This window comes from Bidens hawaiensis, unplaced genomic scaffold (assembly GCF_021521415.1).
Source record: "Bidens hawaiensis isolate Kalapana, Puna unplaced genomic scaffold, B.hawaiensis_p1.1 tig00018766_1, whole genome shotgun sequence".
Taxonomy (NCBI): Eukaryota; Viridiplantae; Streptophyta; class Magnoliopsida; order Asterales; family Asteraceae; genus Bidens; species Bidens hawaiensis.
The window spans coordinates 413,941-429,961 of record NW_027492850.1 but is presented as its reverse complement, the minus strand read 5'-3'; the positions used below and the strand labels follow the sequence as shown (position 1 = coordinate 429,961).

At 39.5% G+C, this 16,021-nt stretch overlaps 1 protein-coding gene and 1 long non-coding RNA gene across 3 annotated transcripts; both read right to left on the bottom strand.

Annotated features, from left to right (window-relative positions):
- Positions 1-2: 2 nt before the first annotated feature.
- On the bottom strand, positions 3-1,726 carry LOC143556988 (uncharacterized). Of its 2 annotated transcripts, none has more exons than XR_013139489.1 (4): positions 1,672-1,726; positions 826-889; positions 511-641; positions 3-196 (listed from the first exon to the last, which is right to left on the bottom strand). It is a non-coding gene; the product is annotated as an uncharacterized LOC143556988 (long non-coding RNA). The 2 variants fall into 2 exon arrangements; XR_013139488.1 differs by having other exon boundaries at positions 4-193.
- Positions 1,727-2,222: 496 nt separating this feature from the next.
- Positions 2,223-14,232, bottom strand: LOC143556996 (THO complex subunit 6-like). The gene is made up of 12 exons (XM_077046173.1): positions 14,079-14,232; positions 13,955-13,986; positions 4,169-4,267; positions 3,744-3,808; positions 3,568-3,613; positions 3,425-3,485; positions 3,277-3,330; positions 3,094-3,174; positions 2,957-2,996; positions 2,724-2,836; positions 2,511-2,621; positions 2,223-2,411 (listed from the first exon to the last, which is right to left on the bottom strand). The coding sequence occupies exons 4-12, from the start codon at positions 3,769-3,771 to the stop codon at positions 2,223-2,225; spliced, it is 723 nt and encodes a 240-aa protein (XP_076902288.1). The 5' UTR covers positions 3,772-3,808; positions 4,169-4,267; positions 13,955-13,986; positions 14,079-14,232.
- Positions 14,233-16,021: the final 1,789 nt, after the last annotated feature.

The following is a 16,021-nucleotide window of genomic DNA, read 5'->3' as shown; positions in this document are numbered from 1 at the left end:
ACTGCCCCCAACATACCACAGAAAGTCGGTGATTGCAGCATATTAGATTGGATTTAATGAATTTAAACAAAAGAAAAGATGACAGTAATCGATATTAATAAGATGACAGACCTGGATACTGAGCAGGCGGCTTACTAGATGAGCTAGACTCGTTGACATTCGAGGGTTCAGGTTCTTCAGATTTTGTATTCTCCTGCTAAACACGTGATTACTATAAAGCTTGTACAATAAGAAAAATACAATACCACACCACTTATAAAAAAATAACTCATATTTGATTCTTAAATAACAAATGTGAGTTATTCTGAGTTTTGAGTATGAATTTTGAAAATAGTAAATTTTCTTCTTTTTAGTTTTTTGGTTTGCCAGAAAACAAACATAGACCACTTACTAGCAAGTAGCAACCCTGAATGAAAAAAGTTTATTTTTTTACAGGGGACGGTAATGGTAACATATGAATATAATGCTAATGATGGAAGACAAGCATTAAAACATAATTTCCATGCTTACCGGCTCATCAGGCTGTTGAGCATCAACCAAAGGCGAAAAAGAATGCATGCCAAATCTTGTGCTTCGCACCCAACTTCCAGTATATTGCCTATTGTTTTGTGATAAAATATCATCAAGACAAGGGGGTCTCCCTAAATTAAAGCATTTAAATATCAGTATCAATAAATTAACAAAATAACAAAGAAAAATCAATAACTTTAGTTCTTTTGACAAAAAATCAAGAAAAATACGAGCAATAGAATAGCAATACCGTAACATGATAATATATAGATTAATAGGAGTAATAAAAAATATACAACTTAGACAGTTACTTACCGTAAAGCTTGATGAGTCTTTGTCTACGGATGCTCACCATAGTGTCTTACAAGTTAAAACAATCCTACCATCATTAAAAAACAATAGGTTATTATTTAGCAACATAAATACATAATTATAAATATCAAGTTTCTGATAAAAAATATCACAAAGTTCAAGTACGAATGTACGATAAACGGAAAAGACGAACGGATATTAAAAATTAGAACTTTGTTAATCTTACTTAGGGAGAACGGAGTTCCCTGAGGGGTCAGCTTGGGGAGGTCTCAGGAACCACCAGAAACACCCCCGTGTCCCACGGGCCCGACAAAAAACACCCCGGCTCTTGGTCACCACACCAATTCGGGAAGGTGACAGAGAAAAGAAAAGGCATAGACTCATTGAGGCATTTGATCAAACACATAACACTCACATTCAGTATACTTCCAAAAGCCAACTCACGAATCATTCAAAATTAAAATAAAACAAAACCCCCAAAACCCATCAAGATCATAACACACAATGCTCATAATCAATCAGGTAAACCATACAAAACCCACCAGCAAAAAACCCTAATTATTATTAAAAATATTAAGTCAACCCACCAACCTACCACCTTTCATGAAGTGCAATCAACCGATCTTGAACACACAACTTACCAATCAATTAAACAACCAACACAGATTAAACACAAACAACTTCAAAACCAAAACACCCATCAACAAAAACACCAATGCGTTAATTATAAACGAACGATTACAGAAAACAAGAAGTGGGTACAAGAGAACAAGTGGGTTAACAACCAAAGAAGCCATTGCAGATTAATAATAATAATAATAATAAGAGTAGACGCTTGGTGTTTGTTACCTGAGAAGGTGGCGGTGAGCGTAAGAACCAAAACTGCGAAATTAAAGAATTGAATTGGATGAATATAAGGTGGTGAGGTTGGGGAGATATAGATAGATAGGTTTATATAATAATAAAAGACTCTAAGGGGGTGTTTGGTACAGAGGATGGAATTGTGGAGAAATGAAATAGAGAAATGGAATTGTAGAGAAAGGGAATTGGTCTGGATAATGAGAATTGACTGTTCTGTTTGGTAGTACAGAGATTTCAGTAGAGAAATATAGCTGAGAATCATTTATCTTGTTTGGTACATAGAAAATAAACAGAGAATTATATCAACTTTATCATTAGCACAAGTATTTTTTTCATAACAAATATTTATTAAAAAATAAAAAACATATAAAAAGATGCATAAATTCCAACCAAAATATGCATTGATCAAACCAATTCACATACAAAACATAGTTTTTAAGCAAAAAACATCAACCATAGTTAAAACCAATTCACATACAAAACATACTTCAACCATACACAACTATCCCATTGAACCATCGGTATACAACTCGACCATCTCAATGGTTAAAAATAGTTAAAAATCTTTTCGGAGTTGAATACAAAAAAGGAACTGGAAACGAGGAACATACACCCGATAAATGCAAGGAAACAGAAAATGTTGACCGAGGTACGCATTGTATCTGAGACAGCATAACACCGTTTATGTCATAACGACTCAAAACTGGTTCTGCACCCACAGCTAAAATCTGGAAATGATCGAAACAACATAAGTAAAATAAACAAAGGGAAGATAACTTTCACATAGAGTATATGGCCCACAAACTAAAATAAATAAAAGTAGTTACTTGATTATCATCAAAGCATATATCTTGGATGCAAGCACGTGTCGTGATCCCTGAAATTCTTTCAGAAGCTGAAAGATTCCACACTGATAAATTTCGCCCAGACCCACATGCCTACAAATATATGTTCAGTATTACTTAAAAACTAAAACAGAAACACATGTGAAGGCATGTGGTCACAAAAAACTAGAATATATATAAAGATTGTTGCCTTACCAGCCACTTTTCATTAGCATCAAGAGCAATGCAACTGACATATGAAAAGAACTCTTTAGATTTCTTATCTTTTCCTGGCTCAATAACATTAGTACACTTTCCACTTCTGCAATCTGCAATAAACTAACCAAATTAAGAGTTGGCCGGTCGATAACTAATACCTATAATTTGATTGCAGAAACTATAAAAAATAGCAATCTAATTATTTAACCAAAGTGTTTTGGGATACGTACCCCAAATTCTGGCTGTTCCATCCTCTGAGCCAGTTATAATCTACAAACAGAGCAGTGGAAAACAATATTAACTAACAGAATACATTAACTGAAAACAAAATTAAGTGAGAAGAGAAAAAAAACGTATCAGCATATACCTGATTACAAGAATTTCGGGCAACAACAGAATGTAGATAACCAGAATGCCCTTTGAAAGTCAGTTTGATTTTAGATTTCTCCTGAAAACGTATTGCACAACATAGAACTCCATTTATCCAAAAAGGGAAAAAGAAAACTAATCTCTGTATTTGATTATTTAATCACATTCAGGAAATACGTACCACATCCCAACAATAGGCACATGAATCACCAGCAGCTGCATATATGGAACCTCCCTATGGTACATGAAAAATCAACTCAAATCTTTCATACATGTTTATCTAGTTATAAATGCCAACAAATGTTTTTTTTAAAGAAAAGCTTACAGACCTGAGTATCAACAGCAATAGCATTAGTTTCAGGGATAGGAGAAAGTGCACCCCAAGGACCTCTGAGGAGAAGAAAAAAAACATTACTTAGAACTAAACTAACACACTCATAATTTATCATCGTTTTAAGTTTATGTGACTAACTTATGTTGAGGATTTGCTAAGTCAAGTTGCGGCTTCAAAAGGCCACCTGCAAGAATAATGTGTAGAGTGAATAAAAAGTGTATCAAGATTTTGTCAAAGAACGAATATATCACATTTATTGGACTGTAACTCAAAACTTAATAAAATGATAATGAATAGAATTTCGCGTGACAAACCATTCTGCTTTGCTTCAAACATATCCATCCACTTCCATCCTCGAATCCGACCATCATCACCACAACTAAATAAAAACATAAGTTAACAGATATAAGACGATGTTAATCCAACATAAATTGTTTACAGAACGAGCATGAGAAAGACATTATCTTAATAACAACTAGTTCTAAGTAATTCTACAGCGTTCATCAATTTATCTTTTCCGACCAAGGGAACATATCATCAATCCGGGAATATGGTCCACTTTAGGAAATAATAGTTTGTATTGTTCTCAAAGTAAAATAGTTATACTTTTTCTTACAAACTAGACTCGATTGTTGAATGGATACTATGAAAACTAAACAAGTCTAAACAAACAAGCAAACAAAAAGGAATTGCCGACACATAATAAGTATATAACTAGCAAGCATCATTAGATGTTTACCTCAACAGCAAGGAATCTTCAGCATCGCCATAGAACTTGACATCATAAGTAGGCCCATCGTGTCCATTAATTAAACAATCTGGTTCAGCTACAAATAAACTAAAGAAAACTACCATAAGCAAGCCGCAAATACACACCCTCATTAAGGGGGTGTTTGGAATCACAATTTTAAATTTGAAAGTGATCATGTGTAAGGACTAATCAAAATCATATACTCAATCATGATCATAGAACATGAAGCTGTAACAATAATAATAATCACATATTCAACAAACACAATCTAAATGCATCCTCAAAAGGCTTTGTATAATCACTTTCAATTCATAAACTATGCAGTCGATATAGGTGATATATGTGACATCTGCCCCGATCCGACCCGACCCAGGTACCCGTTTCTCTGACCCGATCTCTCTTTTATTATTTAATATTTATACTTATATTTTACTTTTAATAATAATATATATTTTCCTTCCCGCCTCTTTCTCTCTCTTTCTTTCCGCCGTCCCGTCCCTCTTCCTTCTCTCTTTCCGCCTTCTTTTCCCTCTTGTCGCCGTCCCGCCCTTACGCTTTGTTTCCCTCTTTGCTTGTCCTTTGGTTCTTCCCGCCTAAGGATGTCTGCAGCTCCACGCGCCAGACTCCTTACATGGAAGCCTGCGTGAAGACATCTTGTTCCTGCGATGCGTGAAGAGAACTCTTCTCGCAGCGCGCTAAGAATGCATGTTCTTCCCGCAATGCGCTAAGAATGTATGTTCTTCCCGCGATGCGCTTAGAATTCTTGTTCTTCCCGCAGTGCGCTAAGGATGTGATTCTTCCCGCAGTGCGCTAAGGATTGTTGTGCCAGCCTTCGCGCTCGCGCACTCAGCCTTCCCGCGCTTAACCCTTGTATCTTCTGTTTAAATCTAGCCGTTTGCTTTTGTGTTGTCTTATCTTCTGTGCTGTTGACCTAACCTATTTAATGTCTGAAAAGTTACTTTCGGCGCAGCATGCGCACCAACCCCATTGGTTGGCAGATAAAGTGACTGACATTATCTTTTGAGATCTGCTTTTGCCAAGCTTTATCCAGTACCTTTATCTGAACCGCCCATGCCTGTTACTGTTTCCCTGACAGCTTTATCTTGCCCCTGCAGCTGCCATATCTTTTGATATCTTTTGCTTTTGGATTCTTATGCTTTTTGATATCTTTTGCTTTTTAAGATCTTTTTCCCTTTTCTAGGGATTTTGTCTCCTAGGGTTTTTCTATAAATAATAATAATATTTCATAACACATCACACACAAAACACTTAATCTCTCCTGTTCTCTTGCTCCTTGTTCTCTCTGCCGTCTTCCTCTCTGCCTCCGTCTTCCTCCTTGTTCTTCCTGCTTTTCCGGTAATATATATATTATATATAATAGTTTACTTATTAATTATGCTAACTTATAATCAAGACTTAAAACCAATCGTTAAAACAATAATCTTTAATTATAGGTTAACTTTGCTTGTTTAAGAGTTGATTCTTGCATATCTATCACCGCATCGTTTATCAAGTGAGTTATCTCGTATCTAATCCCTTTTTATTTTAAATGCTTTGGGATGTTCATGTGTTCATACAAAACTTGAGTCTTAAACTTGTTTTTGAACTTTAGTCGCGCAGTATCCCATGTGTTGAGGACGTTTACTTGGCTGTTTATTTGTATGTGTGTATCATTAACCGCTTTGTTCGGCCTATTCCGCAGTTCCGTTGGTACCATTAGTTGAACACGGGAGACCTATCGTTTACGGTTTTCTTTGTTTACACTTGCACAGATGTTTTCTCGTTTTTATGCTCAATTGGGAGCATGGATTGAACTATGATCTATGAACTATCTTAGGCTTGATCACAATCTGATTACACCCTTGTTAAACTCTAGACATACACGTGTTGCGCGCAGATTTACTGTGATTATCTATGATTATCTATTAAACTTGATTTCTCACCAACACGCAAGTGTTTGACGTTTATTTTAACACATGTTCAGGTTTGCAGTAGCTGTTTTGGAGCTTGTGGACACGTAGGACGTTTTTACTTTTGGACCTAGAATTAAAATGTATCAAGACAAGTTAATGTTGTTTGAATGTTATAATTTATAATATATTGATTTATGTTGGATTTATGTTCTTTATTTTCCCCGCTGCGCGTGCGCGATAAAATGTGTATTAATAAATATTGACACCAATAGTGTCGCGAGTAATGAAGCAATATGTGGCGCCCCGATGTATAATCCGCCTTTGGTCGGGGTGTTACAGATTGGTATCAGAGCTCGTTGACTTTAGGATAGGTGGTTAGACGTAACGGCCTAGAATACCTAAGAGTCCCTTCTCGCGCATGAGAGAAATCTCATGTTTGCGCGCTTATTGTTAATTACTCGTTATTATTGAATATGCTCGCGCCTGCGCAGTATATGATTTTATGTTTTATTTCGCGATATTTCGATTTTTGTTGAATTTCGATTTTATTGATTTTACTTACATATTCGTTTGTTGGGATTTGAAGATCCGAAAAGTCATGGTGATACATGAATTGTCAACCTCCAATACTCATTTTCTTGTATATTTTATATTGAAGATTGGAAAGTCATGGTGATACATGAATCGTCAATCTCCAATACTCGTTTGCCCGTATATTTTAAATTGGGAATTCGGAAAGTCATGGTGATACATGAATCGTCGATTCTTGATTCGAATTTGTTACCCTTATTAAGTCTGCATTTAAAGTCATTTATTTTACTTTAACTTTTGATAGCATCTAACTCCGTGAAACCAAGCTTTATAAGATTAAAACTTTGCGCTAAAACCAAGATATTAACTAAAATTAAAATTTTTATAGAATGCCTCCGCTATCTCGCCGATTTCAGAGAAGAGAAGCCTCGCGCATGCGTAGACAGCAACGTTCCCAGGAAATGGCCGCCGCAATAGCCCAAGCTTTGAGCCAAAACAATGCTAATACCTCCAGTTATAACATTAAGTCCTTTAATGCGGGTAACCCTCCGAAGTTCACAGGTCTTGAAGGAGCCACCGTGATGCTCCAATGGCTTGAGAAGATTGAAAACGCTTTCCTCCATACCCAATGCCCCTCAGAAAGACGAACCCTATATGCTTCCAGTGTCCTGGAATCCAGAGCGCTTACATGGTGGAATGGAGTAGCTCATGCGCGTGGCGCAGAGGCTGCTTCTAGCATGACATGGGAGGAATTCAAGGAAATTCTTACGCGAGAATTCTGCCCTCCCAACGAAGTTAAGCGCCTGGAGGAAGAATTCTGGAACTTGAAGCAATACAGCGGTGAAGCGCGCGAGTACGCGACGCGCTTCCACGAGCTAAGCTTACTGGTCCCTCACCTTGTTACCCCTTCACGCCGAGCCATCGAGAAATTCCTTGGGGGTCTCCCCATGGAAATTCAAGATTCTGTATGGGCCAGAAACCCAGTTACCCTCTCTGACGCCATCGAATTGGCCGCTGTGCTCAGCGACAACCATGTCAGAGCAGGAACCCTGTTCCTGCGGGGAACTGAGAAGACCAAACCCAAGACTGTCCCTGAACCAACAGAAACCAAACCAGAACCCTCAAACCATAACCAGAAACGTAGGCGCAGACAAGCCTATGCGCTTACCAACCCGCCCATTGTCCAGCAACCAATTTATCAACCAGTTTACGCGCCTAACCCACTGTCAACCTACCCAGCACCTCCTGTAGTCCACAACTATGCCTTAACCAATCCAGCACTTACTGCCCCGCCAACTAAGAAACCTTACACAGGAAACCAACCCTTTTGCCCAACCTGTAGACTTCATCACCCACCTCAAGTCCCGTGTCGACAATGTAACCGATGTGGCCGCGTAGGTCACTCCGTTGAGTACTGTAGAACCCCTCCCTCCAATCCGATTGCGCCAACACCACCAGCCTACCCGCAGAACCCACAGCCAACTTACCAAAACCCACGACCCAGATCGTGCTTTAACTGCGGTGATCCAAGTCATTTCCGGAACGCGTGCCCAAGGCTACAAGTTCAGATTACTCAAGCGAATCCGGTGAACCAAATTTCGAACCAAGTGACGCGTGGCCGAGCTTTTAACATAACCGCGCACCAAGCGCAAGCGAATAACGACGTAGTTAATGGTACATTTTTGCTTAACGGATTTTATGCATCTATGCTTTTTGATACTGGCGCCGATAGAAGTTTTATTTCTCGCGCGTTTGAGCAGAAGCTTGCGCGACCGCGCAGCGATTTAAAAGAAGATTTTTCAGTTGAATTGGCTAACGGTGAAACTGTTTTAATAAACTCGGTAATTAAAGATTGCACGCTTAACCTTAACGAAAACGATTTTCTGATCGACCTCATCCCTATGCCTCTTGGAAGCTTTGATGTTATCATTGGTATGGACTGGCTCTCGAAGAATCGCGCCGAAGTTATTTGCGCCAAGAAATTGATTCGCATACCTCGAGAAAATGGTGATCTTCATATCTACGGCGAAAAACCCTCCAGTGGTCTTAAACTTATGTCTTGCGCCGAAGCCCAAAGACTCATGCGGAAGAAGTGTATTGCATTTCTAGCCCATGTGGTTAAACCCGATGAAGGAAAGAAGCTTCGCGATATCCCTGTTGTGCGTGATTTTCCTGAAGTTTTTCCTGATGATCTTCCTGGTATCCCTCCCGCTCGTGAAGTCGAGTTTCGTGTTGATCTTGTCCCTGGTGCTTCCCCCGTTGCTAAATCTCCTTATCGTCTTGCACCCGCTGAGATGCAAGAATTGGCCAGCCAACTTCAAGAGTTGACTGCTAAAGGATTCATTCGCCCTAGCTCTTCGCCCTGGGGTGCTCCGGTGTTGTTCGTTAAAAAGAAAGATGGATCGTTCCGCATGTGTATTGATTACCGCGAGTTAAACAAACTCACCATTAAAAACCGGTATCCCTTACCGCGTATTGACGACCTCTTTGATCAACTCCAAGGTGCCTCTTGTTTCTCGAAGATTGATCTCCGCTCTGGCTATCATCAGTTGCGTATCCGCGATGAAGATGTACCGAAGACTGCTTTTCGAACTCGTTATGGCCATTTTGAATTCTTGGTCATGTCCTTCGGTCTAACCAACGCACCCGCCGTTTTCATGGATCTTATGAATCGGGTGTGTAGGCCTTTCTTGGATAAATTCGTGATCGTGTTTATCGATGATGTTCTGGTGTATTCTAAGACCAAGGCCGAGCATGAGCAACATCTCCGATTGGTATTGCAAAAGCTTAGAGCCGAGCAACTCTATGCTAAGCTTTCCAAGTGTGAATTTTGGTCTGATGAAGTACAGTTTCTTGGTCATGTTGTAAACAAGATGGGTATTCATGTCGACCCATCCAAGATTGAAGCAATCAAGAACTGGATTACGCCATCCTCTCCTTCTGAGATCCGTTCCTTTCTGGGCTTAGCTGGTTATTACCGGCGTTTCATTTCGAACTTCTCAAAGATCGCTTTGCCTTTAACAGCTCTTACGCACAAAGGTAAACCATATATTTGGGGCTCGAAGCAAGAAGAAGCCTTTCTGACGCTCAAGCGTTTGTTGTGTGAAGCTCCTGTTCTTGCACTACCTGAGGGTAATGATGATTTTGTCGTGTATTGCGATGCATCCAACCAAGGTCTCGGTTGTGTTCTTATGCAACGAGGCAAGGTTATCGCTTACGCATCAAGGCAACTCAAGGTTCATGAAAAGAATTATACAACTCACGACCTCGAGCTTGGTGCAGTTGTTTTTGCCTTGAAGATCTGGAGACACTACCTTTATGGTACTAAGTGTATCCTCTACACTGACCATAAAAGCCTTCAGCATATCTTTGATCAAAAGGAACTTAACATGAGGCAACGCCGATGGAACGAACTCATCAGCGATTACGATTGTGAGATCCGGTATCATCCTGGTAAGGCTAATGTGGTAGCCGATGCGCTCAGCCGAAAACCCTGCCAACTTAACTGTATTTTGCCGCGCACGCATCTTCACTTCGCGCCGATTCAAAGCAACCTTGAATCGCGTATTCGTGACGCGCAGCGCGCATCCATCAGTAATGGTAACCTTCGCGCCGAGTTAGCGTGTGGCGCGGAAGCACTCTTTGTCCCTAATCTGAGTGGAATTCTCTGCTATCTCAATCGCATCTGGATCCCTTGTGATGAGAATCTTCGCGCTGATATCCTGAGTGAAGCGCACAAATCTCGATATTCTATTCATCCTGGCGCTGATAAGATGTACAAGGATTTGCGCAGTACTTATTGGTGGCCTGGCATGAAAAAGGATATTGCTGTGTTCGTAGCTAAGTGCCTGACTTGTTCTAAAGTGAAAGCTGAACACCAACGCCCATCTGGTTTGCTCGAGCAACCAGAAATTCCTACGTGGAAATGGGAATGTGTAGCGATGGACTTTATTACCAAGTTACCTTTGACAGCAAGCAAACATGATAGCATTTGGGTAATAGTGGATCGTTTGACCAAGTCTGCTCATTTTCTGCCCATTCGTGAAACCTACCATGTTGAGCATCTCGCGCAGCTTTATGTCAAGGAAATTGTCTGCCGCCATGGTACTCCTTTGAGCATCATATCCGATCGCGATGGCCGTTTTATATCTCGCTTTTGGAAATCTCTCCAATCTGCGCTAGGAACTCGCTTGGACATGAGTACGGCATATCATCCTCAGACTGACGGTCAGTCTGAGCGAACTATTCAAACTCTTGAGGATATGCTCCGATCTTGTGTTCTTGATTTTGGAGGTAATTGGGATTCGCACCTACCTTTGATCGAGTTCTCTTATAATAACAGCTATCATTCCAGTATTGGTATGGCCCCATTTGAAGCACTTTACGGTCGTAAATGCCGCTCCCCGATTTGTTGGAGCGAAGTGGGTGAAACTCAAATCACAGGACCCGAACTTGTTCAAGAGACAACCGATAAAATCGCCAAGATCCGTGATCATTTGCTGACTGCCAGAAGCCGACAGAAGAGTTACGCAGATCGTAGGCGAAAGCCTCTCGAATTTCAAGTTGGTGATCTTGTTCTCCTCAAAGTGTCGCCTTGGAAAGGTGTTGTCCGCTTTGGGAAGAAGGGTAAGCTTGCTCCTCGTTATGTTGGTCCATTCAAGATTCTCGCGCGTGTGGGAAAAGTTGCCTACAGACTTGACCTGCCGCTCGCGCTCGGTAATGTGCATCCAACGTTCCATGTTTCCAATCTCAAGAAGTGTTTAGCTGACGAGAACCTTCACATTCCACTTGATGAAGTTCAAGTTGATGAATCCATGCATTTCATTGAGAAGCCTGTTGAGATTATGGATCGCGAGGTTAAGCAAACCAAGCGCAGTCGTATCCCTATCGTGAAAGTTCGTTGGGAGTCCAAGCGCGGAGCCGAGTTTACATGGGAAAGGGAAGATCAAATGAAGATCAAGTACCCGCACCTGTTCTCTGCGCAACCTACTTCGAGATAAATTTCGGGACGAAATTTCTTAAAGTAGGGGAGACTGTGACATCTGCCCCGATCCGACCCGACCCAGGTACCCGTTTCTCTGACCCGATCTCTCTTTTATTATTTAATATTTATACTTATATTTTACTTTTAATAATAATATATATTTTCCTTCCCGCCTCTTTCTCTCTCTTTCTTTCCGCCGTCCCGTCCCTCTTCCTTCTCTCTTTCCGCCTTCTTTTCCCTCTTGTCGCCGTCCCGCCCTTACGCTTTGTTTCCCTCTTTGCTTGTCCTTTGGTTCTTCCCGCCTAAGGATGTCTGCAGCTCCACGCGCCAGACTCCTTACATGGAAGCCTGCGTGAAGACATCTTGTTCCTGCGATGCGTGAAGAGAACTCTTCTCGCAGCGCGCTAAGAATGCATGTTCTTCCCGCAATGCGCTAAGAATGTATGTTCTTCCCGCGATGCGCTTAGAATTCTTGTTCTTCCCGCAGTGCGCTAAGGATGTGATTCTTCCCGCAGTGCGCTAAGGATTGTTGTGCCAGCCTTCGCGCTCGCGCACTCAGCCTTCCCGCGCTTAACCCTTGTATCTTCTGTTTAAATCTAGCCGTTTGCTTTTGTGTTGTCTTATCTTCTGTGCTGTTGACCTAACCTATTTAATGTCTGAAAAGTTACTTTCGGCGCAGCATGCGCACCAACCCCATTGGTTGGCAGATAAAGTGACTGACATTATCTTTTGAGATCTGCTTTTGCCAAGCTTTATCCAGTACCTTTATCTGAACCGCCCATGCCTGTTACTGTTTCCCTGACAGCTTTATCTTGCCCCTGCAGCTGCCATATCTTTTGATATCTTTTGCTTTTGGATTCTTATGCTTTTTGATATCTTTTGCTTTTTAAGATCTTTTTCCCTTTTCTAGGGATTTTGTCTCCTAGGGTTTTTCTATAAATAATAATAATATTTCATAACACATCACACACAAAACACTTAATCTCTCCTGTTCTCTTGCTCCTTGTTCTCTCTGCCGTCTTCCTCTCTGCCTCCGTCTTCCTCCTTGTTCTTCCTGCTTTTCCGGTAATATATATATTATATATAATAGTTTACTTATTAATTATGCTAACTTATAATCAAGACTTAAAACCAATCGTTAAAACAATAATCTTTAATTATAGGTTAACTTTGCTTGTTTAAGAGTTGATTCTTGCATATCTATCACCGCATCGTTTATCAAGTGAGTTATCTCGTATCTAATCCCTTTTTATTTTAAATGCTTTGGGATGTTCATGTGTTCATACAAAACTTGAGTCTTAAACTTGTTTTTGAACTTTAGTCGCGCAGTATCCCATGTGTTGAGGACGTTTACTTGGCTGTTTATTTGTATGTGTGTATCATTAACCGCTTTGTTCGGCCTATTCCGCAGTTCCGTTGGTACCATTAGTTGAACACGGGAGACCTATCGTTTACGGTTTTCTTTGTTTACACTTGCACAGATGTTTTCTCGTTTTTATGCTCAATTGGGAGCATGGATTGAACTATGATCTATGAACTATCTTAGGCTTGATCACAATCTGATTACACCCTTGTTAAACTCTAGACATACACGTGTTGCGCGCAGATTTACTGTGATTATCTATGATTATCTATTAAACTTGATTTCTCACCAACACGCAAGTGTTTGACGTTTATTTTAACACATGTTCAGGTTTGCAGTAGCTGTTTTGGAGCTTGTGGACACGTAGGACGTTTTTACTTTTGGACCTAGAATTAAAATGTATCAAGACAAGTTAATGTTGTTTGAATGTTATAATTTATAATATATTGATTTATGTTGGATTTATGTTCTTTATTTTCCCCGCTGCGCGTGCGCGATAAAATGTGTATTAATAAATATTGACACCAATAGTGTCGCGAGTAATGAAGCAATATGTGGCGCCCCGATGTATAATCCGCCTTTGGTCGGGGTGTTACAATATATCACCTATATCAGTTATCGGTCCCTTGGTAAAATATTGGCCAGAATATCAGTACCGATTATATCGGCGATATTGATTGATATATCACCGATATTCCCTATATCAGTGTTTAAATTCTTCATTATCCATTTTTAGTGCTCAATGTTAGTATTTTAAGTCTTAATTAGTTCCTACTTGCCACAATGGTTAGTGTTTTGGCAGTTGCAAAAGGTTAATCTGTTAATAGTAAGAGAATATATTGAATTTTACATGATATTAGAATTAGCGAAATCCCATCGCGATGATCGATATCTCAAATATCAATCCTTGACCGATATCCGATATTTATCCGCATTCACTACTTAATTCATAAATAAACAATCATAAAATATAAACTACTTACTTTTGAGCCCTAGAACTCCCAACAGCTGGTGACTGTAAGCAAAAGCAAAGAAATGCATATAAAATTGGTTGGCAAGTATAAAAAAATTAGAGAGTAATAGCAGATTGATGTAACTACAACATACGACGGAGGATATTAGAGAGGATAGCGAATACGATGCGATTGAACCGTCGCTAGAGGCGGCGACGATGTAATTAGGGTTTCGGTCATCAGTGGTAGACGGAGGAGAGAAGACCGTACGGAAGATGGTGAGTGAACTGGATTCCAGGTCATCTAGTATGCTGTCTCTGTAGGCATCTTAAAAATGGCCGTGGAGGAGTTGAGACTGAATGAAAGATGGGAGAAATGAAGGAGGAAAATGGGAGAAATGAAAGCAAAGAAATCCAATTCTCCGCTTTTTTTAGAGAAACAAAATCAGAGAAATGGAAATGGTTTATTTCCATTTCTCACCTCTTTCTTTCATAAACAAACAAGAGAATTATTTCCAATTCCATTTCTCACCTCTCAATTCCCTCTACCAAACACCCCCTAAAAGTTAAACTTAACACCCAAGTTGGCAATTACTTTCTTTGGGTGTTTTGTTTACAATTGTGGCAAAAAAGAATTGGTGTCATTATCATCTTTAATAGTAAAAGTAATAATTAGGTACAGTGTGTTTTGATGAGGACGGATAAAAACTGGGTTTGTGTAGGAACGGTTTGTTAGGTTAGTTTATGTTCAATGGCGGATCTAAAGCTGTCGTACGAGGGTCGGTCACTTGATGTGAAAAAAAAAGAAAGAATATAGTACTATGTTTACATTGAGATTTTGATTGAACAACCCTATGAGGTTTCGACACCGACTTTCATAAAAAGTTATTTGGGTTTGTCATTGTATTTGTTGACATTTATTGTTTTTCATTTTAAAGTCAAAGTTAATCATTGTTCTTATTGACTATTTAACTAGATACATACGCCGTCATATTTTATTTCTCAAGTTTAGGAAAAATTTAGCTAAACTATTATACCTAAGGGTCTGAAAGTGTTGAATAAGCAAGTTGTGAAAAAAAAAATGTGTGTGGTGTGTGTGTGGGGGGGGGGGGGGGACGGGTTGGGATTTGAACTAGCACTTGGGGTTTCGAACCCAGGTCTCAACTTTGTCGAACCTTTTTTTTTTGAACGACCAACTAAGTAACGCTGGGTACTTCGTACGCGACCCCCATTGGCTAAAGGTAGCCCGAGCCGACCACTAGTCCGGGCGGACGAAGCCCCTAACGGTCCACCTATTGAGGGATTCACCGGATAAAACCCGACCCCCACGCCCGCCAAATGGCACGACAGCGAGGAGCCGGTAAAACCGGTTGAGATGATCAGGACTCGAACCATGACAAGCTATGGTCATCCCTCATATCTCCCATATAAATTGGTGGTAGTGAGGTTTGAACCTCCTACCTCTCACTAGTAAAGTGAGTGCTCTACCATTAAGCCACAACCAATTTATAACTTTGTCAAACCTTAACTACAACACATTTAACTACTTCAACTTATTTCTTTGTATGTTTAGTTTCTATACGTATATATTTAAAAGCTGGTGGTGGTAATCTGACAAACTTCTAAAATGCAATATTAATCAGTGTTATAATATGATTTTTTTAAGTGTTTTTCAATATTTGGTTTAAATTTTATTAATTAAAAAGTTGAACCGAGCATAAGCAAATTTTATATTCAAGTTTTGATTAAGTTGAAACCAAAATTGAATTATGTTTTCGATTTTTAGTTTTAAAAATCTGAATTTAGGTCAAACTGAATAATAAATAATGATTATTTTAAGTACTGTCATTTGTCTAAACCTTATTTAATAACAAATAATGGTTATCCGGTATTTTCAGTTGAAATCGTATCGAAACTAAATTCGTTTTTTTTTTTTTTATTATTCTAAACATGTAAACTTTGGTGGAAAAACCTTCAAACCAAATAAAGCGAACAAACTATAAATCAAACACCGAAAAACTCTAGTTTTTTATTATAATTAAAATTTGAAAATGTGTCAAAAGATTAATTTTATTACGCTCAAATAGTTTTTCGAATA